The following is a 10,803-nucleotide window of genomic DNA, read 5'->3' on the forward strand; positions in this document are numbered from 1 at the left end:
ATGAACAGGAAAAGAAAACCAAACAGGACCAAGAGTCTGTCTTCATTGTTTTTAAATATAGTGTATTTCTTTTGAATACACTTCTGGAGTTGGTCTAATTAACCACAAAACAATTGAAGACATAAATGATTCCCAGAGGATTGTCTTCTTAGGATGTTTTCAAATGTTAAGGAGCCTGAGCTGAAGAGCTGAAGACCGAACAAGCCTCTGGAGTAGTAAAATTCCTCAGGGAGTCTCCAAGTTGCTGAGGATGCATCCTCATCAGAGCAGGAATGAACAGCAATGGGCAGCTTTCTGGCTGCCCCAGCTTTGGGATGAGCCCTGGGCCTGGAGCAGGAACAGCTCCTGATGGCCACAAGGCCAGGGCTGTTGTGCTGATGTGGGGAGATGGGATGGCAGGAGGGGCTGCAGAGCTCTCAGCATCTCCTGGACAGGAGAGCAGGGCACACAGTGTGTTTGTTGGTTTGTTTGGGGTGTTGGGTTGTGGTTTTTGGTTTTTTGGTGGTGGTTTGGTGGTGTGGTGTTTGTGTTTTTTTTGTTTTTTGTTGTTGTTTGGTTGGTTTTTTTGGTGTGGGGGGTGTTTTGTGGGGTTTTTGTGTGGGTTTGGTTTTTTTTTGGTTTTGTTGGTTTTGGGGTTGTGTTGTGTGTGGTTGGGGTGGGTGGTTGGGGGTTTGTTGGGTTTTGGTTGGTGGGAGCCTCCTTTTCCTTTGGCCAAGCACGTTCCCCCATGGCTGGGGCTGAGTCCTCTGGCAGCTCCAGCTGCTGCTGTGCCCTTCAGAGGGGCTGAGGCCGTGGGGCCACTGCCCAGAGCAGCCTGGCCTGAGCAGGGCTGTGTGGCCAGAGGCAGCTGGGCTGTGCTGGGGAGAGGCCCTTGGTGCTGCAGAGAGCTCAGGGCAGCTGGCAGAGCTTGGAGGGAGCTGGGCTGGGCTGAGAGAAGCTGCCAGAGAAACCATCAGTGTCCATCTCAGCCTGTGTGAGCGTGCAGGGGCAGGACTGAGCCCAGGGCTTGTGGGGCAGAGCCAGGGCCTGGGGAAGGCATGGAAAACAGGCAAGTGGCCGAGAGAGGAGGCTGCTCTGTGCCCTTGGTGGCACGGACAGAGCAGGGAGGGGGCCCAGGACATTTGTCCGCCCAGCCTCTGTCCCCAGCCGTTGCCAGCCCTGGCTGCTCAGCCCAGGTTTGCGGGTGAGTCTGGCTGTGCCCCAGCTCCATCCTGCTGCGGGGCTCAGGGCCTGTTCCCGGCAATGGCCAGCCCTGCCCGGCCTCTCTGCTGGCCCCGAGCCCAGCAGAGCCTGGGGCAGGGCTGGCTGGGAAGGCCCACAGGTGCCATGGGCTGTGCAGGAGCTTGGAGAGGCTGCCCAGCAGGGAGGCCATGGGGGCACAGAGCGCCAGGGGCTGCTGTGGGCACCACGGCACAGGGGCTGTTCCCACCCAGAATGCTCCTGGCCTGGGCTGGGCTGCACAGGGGGCTGTGGCACCATGGCTGGGGCAGCAGGGCACAAAGGGCACATGGAGCTGCTGCCGGGGGTGACAGCAAGGCCAGCAGCAGACAAGGAATTGCTGGGCATTGCCTGTGCTGGGCAGGGCTGAGTGTGGGAAAGGCAGAGCTCAGCTGGCCTTGGTGGCTGCAGGAAAAGTGCAGAGCCAAAAGAGCCTCCATGGCTGTGCTGGAGACCAAGGCTGGAGGAGGGAAATGCAGGGCTGCTGTGGGATGGGGAGGGGGATTGAGTTCCAGCAGACAGCAATGTGGGGCTGAGGGACTCAAGGGTTCCTTGGCCTGAGTCTGTCCTGGAAAGGTCTCTCAGGCCTCTGTGCTCAGGAAAGCTCCAAGCGAATTCCCGTGGGGCTCAGCCCTGCCCGGCACGGCTGATGTCCCCCGAGCTCCACACTGCTCCGGACTGGTGCTGCCAGTGCTGCTCGGGGTGAGGCTGCTTTGGGGATACCCAGGGCACAGCAAGGCTGCTTTGGGGCTGAAGGCACTGCCCGGTGCTGGGGATGCGGCAAGTGGGGATAGCTGGGGCTGTACTGGTGGCACTGGTGGTGCTGGGAGCACCCCAGGCTGCAGGTGAGGAGCTATGCGGTGAGCAGAGGATGGGAATGGGGTAAATGGGAATGGGGAGATGGGGGGGTAAGATGGAGTGGGACCCCCCAAACTGTGTAGAAGGTAAGTGGGACCCTGCAGAAATCAGTGTAAAGCAAATGCAATAAAAGCCACTATGAATCAAGAGGGATGGTGGGTTACAAACAGCAAATATATTATAGTTTCACCTTCTGTAACAAGGAAGATGTTACCAGATGAAAAACCATCTGCACCTGGGGAGCTCACACATTGCTTGTTCTTCAGAAACCACTGGCCCATGGATCTGTACAATTTCCATAGTGCAAGAAGAACTGGAAAGCGACCAGCTCCAGTTGTGGCAATTTTTACCAATTCACCAGGCAGTCAGGTGTGACTTTGGGGTCACCAACCTCCAGGGACCCCCAAAGTGACCCCCAAGGACAGAAAAATATATGTGTAAATGGGAGGGAAAATATGTTAATGATTTTGGGCAAATTATTATCATATGTATGTTTTTTCTGGGACAATCAATGAATATGTATATAAAATAGAATCTGTAAACAGGAATTTTCCTGCACTCAGCATGCATGGTATTTCAGAGGAGATATTGCTTTGTGCATCTGGCCAAATAAAGAATGCTGCTTCCAAATCCTCCATTGGTGTTTAGGAGTTTCTGGAGTTTTTGCCGATTTTTTGGTAACAGTGTCACAATGGCCCCTTGGTTCCATGATGCCCCTAGCGTCACAATGGTCACCTTGGTTCCAAGGGCCCTGTAGTGCCACAATGACCTCCTTGGCTTTGCAGTGTCACAACTGGACTCCTGGTGACATGAGACCTCCTTGGCTTTGCAGTGTCACAACTGGACTCCTGGTGACATGAGACTCCAACTGTCACAATGGATCCTTGTTTCCATAAGGTCTTGCTGTGTCACAATATTCTCCTCAGTTCAGTCAGGCCCCACAGTGTCCCAATGGTCTCCTTGGCTCCACAGTGTCACAATGGCCCCTTGGTTCCATGAAGCCCTGCAGTGCCACACTGGCCCTTGGCTATACAAGGCCTCACAGTGCCACAATGATCCCCTTGCTTCCACAAGGCCCTGAAGTGTCACAATTGATTCTCTTGGTTCCATGGCACTCTGCAGTGTCACAATGGTCTCCTTCATTCCATAAGGCCCCACAGTGTCACAGTGGATTCCATTGTTCCATGAGTGTCACAATGGCCTTTTGGCTCCACGGGGCTCTGTAGTGCCACAATGATTTCCTTGATTCCATGAGACTCTACAGCATTACAATGGACTGCTTGGCTCCACATTATCCCAGTGGATCATTGGTTCCATGGGGTCCCTACAAGTCACAATGGATTCCTTGTTTCCAGCAACCCCCACAGTGTCACAGTGGTTCCTTAGTTCCATGACACCCTACACTGTCACAATGGCTCCTTGGTTCCATGGGACCCAACAGTGCCACAATGTACCACTTGGTTCCATTGGCTTCCACAATGACACAGTGGTTCCTTGATTCTGTGCAGCTGTGCAGTGTCACAATGCTCTCCTTGGTTCCATCAGGCTGTGCAGTGTCAAAATGGCCCCATGGGTTCTATGAGGCCCCAGAGTGTCATAGTGGTCTCCTTGGTTTCCATGGTGCCACACAGTGCCACAATTGTCCCTTGGCCCAACATGGCCTCACAGTGTCACAATGGTTCCTTGCTTCCATGAGGTCTGGTAGTGTCACAATGGACTCCTTGGTTCAATGAAGCCTGCAGTGTCAAAATGCTCTCCATGATTCCACGAGGCCCTGCAGTGTCACAAGAGACCATTGGTTCCATTGAACCCCAGAGTGTCACAATGGCATTTTGGTTCTGCAAGGCCTCAAAGTGTAAAAATGGCCTCTGTGGTTTCATGAGTACCTGCTGTGTCACAATGGACCCTTGGTTCCATGATGCCGTGTAGTGTCACAATGGTCTCCTTGGTTCTGCAGTATAAGAATGTCGCCTTGGTCCCTCGGAGCCTCACAGTGTCACTATTGTGCCCTTGGTTCCATGAGGCCCAGCAGTATCAGATTGGCCCCTTCATTCCATGGAGAACTCAGTGTCACTATGGTCCCCTTGGTTCCACAGGGCTTCCCAGTGTAACAATGGTCCCTTGGTTCCATGAGGTTCCTCAGTGTCACAATGGTTTCCGTGTATCCTCAGTGTCACCATGGATCCTTTGTTCCATGAGGTTCCATAGTGTAACATGGTCACCTTGATTCCATGAGGTTTCCCACTGTCACAGTGGAGTCCTTGTTCTGTGAGGCCCTGATGTGTCCCAATGGACCCATGGTTCCAGGAGGTTCCATAGTGTCACCATGGTCTCCTTGGATCTGCAGTATAACAATGGACCATTGGTTCCATGCAGCCCTGATGTGTAACAATGGCTTTTTGGTTCCATGCAGCCCCACAGTGTCACAATGGCCCCTTGGTTCCATGGCACTTTTCTCTGTCACAATGTACTTTTTTTTTGGTTCCATAAAGTTTTTCGGTGTCATAATGGTCTCCCTGGATCTGCAGTGTCACAATAGACAGTTGGTTCCATGGAGGCAATTGTCACACATTGTCACAATTGTCTCTTTGGTTCCATGACACTCCATAGTGTCACAATGGAACTTGATTCCTTGGTTCTGTGTGGCCCTTCTGCCACCAAATCTCTGAAATATGAGAATAAGACTCCTTAACACTAATTTGGTGTTAAAGAGGACATCATTTATTCAGATCTGAGGTCCAGTGGGGGAATAACTCCTAACCTTACATGGACTCCTGATTCTACAAGTCTGTTGTTTACCTACAGTGACTACATGTGTATTACAATTTATCCATTACCATAAAACCCACCCAAGTTCCCAGACTCAGTCCTTATTTTTTCTATCACTGCACCCTTGAGCCAGATGTTTTCTTTTCTCTTCCAACCATCCTTGCTGGGAAAGCAGACCTTGCATGCTTTTTTTCCCTGCTATAAGTTCACAGGCCCAAGAAAAATTGAATTAACCCTTCTGGTATCAAGCCCAAGGCTCTGTGTGCCAAGGCAGAGGCAGGCAGGACGCAGAGCTGTCAGCAAAGGAAGGGCCAGCGAGGTGGGGCAGCCGGGGGATGACGACAGCCTGCAGGGACAGAGGCACAGGGCATGGACAGCGTAGGACACCCTGGGCTGGAGAGGGCAGAGGGATGTGCAGGAGCTGCAAGGCCCTGACAGAGCCAACCTGTGCAGCACTTTGGCCATGGCTGCTGTCCCTGGCCCTGAGGCCATGAGGAGGACACAAGTGACCCTTGCAGCCCTGGGGCCTCATTGCCTCCTTGTCCCTGCCCAGCAGCCTGGCAGGGGCTGCCCCATGGTCCTGCCCTTGGCATTGCACATCCCCACATGCCAGTGCCCCGGGAAGAGCCCTGAGCACTGAGGGAGGGACAGGATCTGCCTTGCCAGGGGCTGGGGCTCAGGCCTTGGCCCTTTGCATTCCTGAAACATATCCAGGTTTGCTCAGCATCAGAGACACCTTTGCCTTCTTTGTCCCAGTCTGTCATCACTGCCTCCAGTGTTCTGCTCTAACTGGAACCTGAGGACACTTTCTCAGTTGTGTCCCTAAGTGATACCTATTAAAAGTAAAAGAAACTTTGAGTGTGAATCTGAGTTCTTGAGAAGTTTTTTGAACATTCTCTCAGGGACTGAGTTTCATGTAAACAACACCAAATCCCTGAGAGGCTCATTAAAGTCCTTGTGCTGTTGCTGTGCTGCTGAGCTGGGCTGGGCTCCTGGCACAGAGGGAACTCCTGGCAACCAAGAAGAACTTCAAAAAGACGTTTCTCCTGATGAGCAGTTTCTCTCCCAGCCCAGCAGGGCTGAGGGTGCTGCCTGCAGGTACCTGAGAGGAGGGAAGCAGACAGAGGCTTAAAGCAACTGGAAGGACAATTCTGAGCTTATTCATGGAGAAATCTGCACAACCTCTGACACAGTAAGTCTCTGGCTGCAGGGATCTCCTAAAGCTGACAAATGACAGCACTGATATGACTGTAAGGATGGCTCTGCTGGTGTTTCTGGTTTGGGGAAGGATGTGCTGCAGAGCAGGGCTGCCCTGGGCACCGTCAGAGGGACAGGGCAGGACAGCTCCTGCTGCCAGGGATGGCTGCAGGCTGGGAAGGTGGGGGTGCAGCCAGGGGTGCCCAGGGCTGTCCTGCAGAGCAGCTCCTGCAGCCCTGAGGGCTCTTTGCCAGGGCAGGGGATCTGCCAGCTGCCCTGAGCAGCAGAGCTCTTGTGTCCCCTTGCAGCCAGCACAGCCCTCAACCCGGGGGCTCGGGGCCCTCAGTCCCCTCCTGGGCCGGCAGAGCAGCACCAGAGATGAAGGGCATCTCTCCTGCCATTGCCCATTCCCTGCTGACCAGGGCCTGAGGGCGACTGTCCTGCACTGCTGCTGCCTGCGAGGGGCTGTGCAGGGCTGGGCAGGGAAAGGCTTTTCCTCAGGGCTCGGCTGTCTCTCTCCTTGCCTTGCTCAGCTGCTCCTGGCGTTGCTGACAGGCTCTCTGGCAATGGCAGTTGCAGCTGCAGGGTCAGGCGCAGCCCTTGGGGCTCCTCCTGTGCAGGGTGAGCACAGCAATGAGGTGTCCCAGCTCCCTCTGCCCTGGGCAGCTCTGGGCAGGGCAGGCTGGCAGGCTGGCAATGAAATGACTCTCCTGAAGCAGTTCCATGGCCAGGACCCTTGGTGTGTCCTCGGGGTGTCCATCCAAGCTGTGAGCTGCCTTCCAGGGGACACTGGGGGACAGGAGTGTCCTTGGCCAGGAGTGGGGCTGATAGTCTGAGAAAGGCTGAGCCATTTGGCTCTGCTGTGAGTCCCTCTGCTCTCAGCTGTGTCAGGGTGATTTTCAGGGGAACACAGGGACTGCCCTTGATCTCAGAAAGGGCAGCTGGGAGCAGATGGAGCAACAGAGCAGCTCCCCTCACCCTTCACTGAGTTACAGCCAATCCTCTCTCCTTGCACAGTTCTCTCTGTTCTCCCTGAGCACAGCAGGAAATCCTCTCAAACTGCCTCTGGCTGTCACTGTTCCTCAGCCCTGGGACAGGAGATGCTGCCAAGCTCCTCTGCCTTAGGGGCAGTTTGGTCTGATGAAGTCCAACCCAGGACTGGTCCCTGTCCCCTATTCCCATGACCCCACTGCTGCAGAGCAGAGCTGACTCCTCGGTGTCCATGGGCAGAGCCACTGTTTGTCACAGCAACAGGGCCAGATCCCAGCAGAGCTCCAGGCATGGGGCTGGAGGAAGAGCTCTGAGAAAAGGGAAATTGGGGGAAACAGAGTGGGAGGGGCAGGGCTGGGAGATACGGCCAGGACATTGCTCAGGAAAGTATTTTCTGACTTGTCACTGTCCTTTTCTCCATGAACAGGTTCCCATGTCGAGAGGCTCAAAATGTCCAACAGCAGCTCCATCAGCCACTTCCTCCTCCTGCCATTCGCAGACACACGGCAGCTGCAGCTCCTGCACTTCTGCCTCTTCCTGGGCATCTCCCTGGCTGCCCTCCTGGCCAACAGCCTCATCATCAGCGCCGTAGCCTGGAACCACCGCCTGCACACCCCCATGTTCTTCTTCCTGCTCAACCTGGCCCTGGCTGACCTGGGCTCCATCTGCACCACTGTCCCCAAAGCCATGCACAACTCCCTCTGGGACACCAGGGACATCTCCTACTCAGGATGTGTTGCACAGCTCTTTTTCTTTCTCTTCTTGATGGGTGCAGAGCTTTCCATCCTCACCATCATGAGCTATGACCGCTATGTGTCCATCTGCAAACCCCTGCACTATGGGACCCTCCTGAGCAGCAGAGCTTGTGCCCACATGGCAGCAGCTGCCTGGGCCAGTGGCTTTCTCAATGCTCTGCTGCACACAGTCAATACATTTTCCCTGCCCCTGTGCCATGGCAATGCCCTGGGCCAGTTCTTCTGTGAAATCCCACACATCCTCAAGCTCTCCTGCTCACACTCCTATCTCAGGAAACTTGGGCTCCTTGCTGTTAGTTTATCTTTAGCCTTTGGTTGTTTTGTGTTCATAGTTTTCTCCTATGTGGAGATCTTCAGGGCTGTGCTGAGGATCCCCTCTGAGCAGGGACGGCACAAAGCCTTTTCCACATGCCTCCCTCACCTGGTCGTGGTCTCCCTTTTCCTCAGCAGTGCCATGTTTGCCTACCTGAAGCCTCCCTCCATCTCCTCCCCATCCCTGGATCTGGCAGTGTCAGTTCTGTACTCAGTGGTGTCTCCAATACTGAACCCTCTCATCTACAGCCTGAGGAACCAGGAGCTCAAGGCTGCAGTGTGGAGACTGATGACTGGATGATTTCAGAAACATTAAACTGGTTGCCAAATTCTTGAAATCACTTGTTATATGAGTCATCTTTGATAGTACCTGTTGGTTTGGGTGTGGGGTTTTTTCCTTTGTTTTAGTTTTTTAACATCCACAAATACAGGTCGTTGTGCCATTTCTCATTTTGTTTGTATCCACCTTTGTGGTCTCCATAGTCTGTCAATGAGGAGCTGTGCTCTTGGCTTTAAACAAACTAAAGAATGTCCCAGCCAAGTTTTCACCAGAGATCCCCCTTTTGTTCCCTTCTGTGGAGCTGCAGCAGCAATGTCTGTGTGCAGAGCTGGGGCAGATCAGGGGTGGCACAGCAGCTGTGCCAAGGAGCAGCAGCACTTGGTGTTGCCAGTGCTGCTCCCGTGCCACTGCCCCGCTGCCCTGCTGCCCCTCGTGTTGCTGTAGGGCCTGAGTGCTCTCGGGGTCGCTGCCAGTGCTGGGGGTGGCAGTGCCGGGGCTGCAGCAGGGACAGGCCATGGGCACTGCTGGGGCACAGCTGACGCCTCAGGGCAGGGCCTGGGGGCTCGAGGCTCCTTGCCCAGGGTCTCTCCAGAACACGCCCAGGCCAATGCTGAGCAGAGAAAACCCCCGTGAGCAGCTGCAGGGTGGCCGTGGGCAGGCTGGGGGCAACCAGCATGGCTGGGGCTCTGCAAGGTCCCTGAGGGAGCCGGGAAGGAGCAGCAGAGCAGGGGCTGATCCATCCCCACTGCGCTGGACAGCCCAGGGCAGCGTCCCAGAGCGTCCTCATGGAGCTGCCAACAACATCCCCCCTTGGCAGCCCTGGCCTCTCCCCCAGCTCCCAGAGCTGCTTGATCCTTCCAGGCAGAGACACGGCAGTGTCGCTGTTGAGCAGCTAGCAGAGTAATGAAGGCACCAGTTCTCAGTGGCAAGAAGGAATGACCTTTATTGTTTTGATTTCATCACATATATAGAGTTCTCAAAAGTCACCCAGATTGGTCAGTCAGAAGCCTTCCTCCAGGCCTGATTGGCCAGGCCTGCACTGTCCAAGTTCTGGGACACTGTTCCAACAACATCGAAACTTTATCTTTATTTATAAAACACAAGAAAATTTCTCATGAGAAAAAGCTGTGCTAGCCACACGGCAGCACTGGCTCAGGAGCCCTGTTTGCATTGCACACAGCAGGCGTGAGCACCCCATGCTGTTGGTGTGGGGAGATGAACCTGAGTGAGCACAAATACCATCAGCCCTGGGGGCCAGCAAGGGCTGGGGATGGGAGGGAAACCACTCAGCTTTGTTGGGACCTCTGAAGTCAGCCAGAAAGTTTGTTCCCATGAGCTGTGAGTTTCCTGTCCCACTGCAGACATTGGTGCTCAGAGCTAGGGCTGCCTGGCAGCCACCCCCAAACAGCCCTGAGCATTTCCTTTGCTTCACCTTTGCTTTCTTTCCTCTCTCCTGCTCCACATTTCTTCCTCTTGCCCATCCCTGTTTGCCCTTTCCTCTCTGGCCCCACTCTCCATTTCAGTTCCTGACTTGGCACCATGGGAACATCCCTTGGGGAGCGGGATCATCCTACAAGTGCTTCATGAATTGTCTGCAGGGTCCTGCAGTGCCTCGTGCTGTTCCCTTGCCAGAGGCAGCACAGGCCAGGGGGCACATCTGGACTGCTGTGTGTGGCTGTGAGGCTCCCTGTTGTGGGGCAGTGAGGAGGAGCTGGAGAGGCTCTGCAGGGCTGACAGGATGGGCTTTGGGGCCTGTGGGGAGAAGCTGAGGGCCATGGGCTGCTGGACCTTCTCAAGAGGAAGCCCAGGGCTCATCCTGCAGCTGCTTCAAAGGTGCTTTCAGAGAATCACAGCATCAGTGAGGTTGGAAAAGACCTTTGAGATCAAGTCCAAACTGTTACCTAACACCACCTTGTCTGCCCTGAGCCTCCTCTTCTCCAGGATAAACAACCCCAGCTCTAAACTCAGCCACTCCTCACAGCACTTGTGTTCCAGACCCTTCCCCAGCATTGTTGCCCTTCTCTGGACATGCTCCAGCCCCTCAATGTCCTTCCTAAACTGGGGGCCCAGAACTGGACACAGCACTCGAGGTGAGGCCTCACCAGTGCCGAGTACAGGGGAAGAATCACTGCCCTGCTCCTGCTGGCCACACCATTCCTGATCCAGGCCAGCTGCCATTGGCCTCCTTGGCCACCTGGGCACACTGCTGGCTCATGTCCAGCCTGCTGTCCATCAGTGTCCCCAGGTCCCTTTCTGCCTGGCCACTGTCCAGCCACTCTGTCCCCAGCCTGTAGCACTGCAGGGGTTGTTGTTGCCAAAGTGCAGGACCTGGCACTTGGTCTTGTTAAATCTCACATTGTTGGATTTGGCCCCTGGATCCAGCCTGTCCAGGTCCCTCTGCAGAGCCCTCCTGCCCTCCAGCAG

The 10,803-nt window shown here is 54.8% G+C and overlaps 1 protein-coding gene across 1 annotated transcript; it reads left to right on the forward strand.

Annotated features, from left to right (window-relative positions):
- Positions 1–7,472: 7,472 nt before the first annotated feature.
- On the forward strand, positions 7,473–8,524 carry LOC146421967 (olfactory receptor 14J1-like). The gene has a single exon (XM_085046929.1). It carries the CDS (start codon positions 7,483–7,485, stop codon positions 8,398–8,400), a length of 918 nt encoding a protein of 305 aa, XP_084903055.1. The 5' UTR covers positions 7,473–7,482; the 3' UTR covers positions 8,401–8,524.
- The last annotated feature ends 2,279 nt before the right edge of the window (positions 8,525–10,803 follow it).

The sequence above is a fragment of the Lichenostomus cassidix genome, unplaced genomic scaffold (assembly GCF_008360975.1).
Source record: "Lichenostomus cassidix isolate B80296 unplaced genomic scaffold, HeHo_3.0 HiC_scaffold_46, whole genome shotgun sequence".
In the NCBI taxonomy this organism is placed as follows: Eukaryota; Metazoa; Chordata; class Aves; order Passeriformes; family Meliphagidae; genus Lichenostomus; species Lichenostomus cassidix.

Coding starts and splice junctions, on each gene's coding strand:
- LOC146421967 (XM_085046929.1), top strand. CDS start 7,483: ATGTCCAACAGCAGCTCCATCAGCCACTTCCTCCTCCTGCCATTCGCA.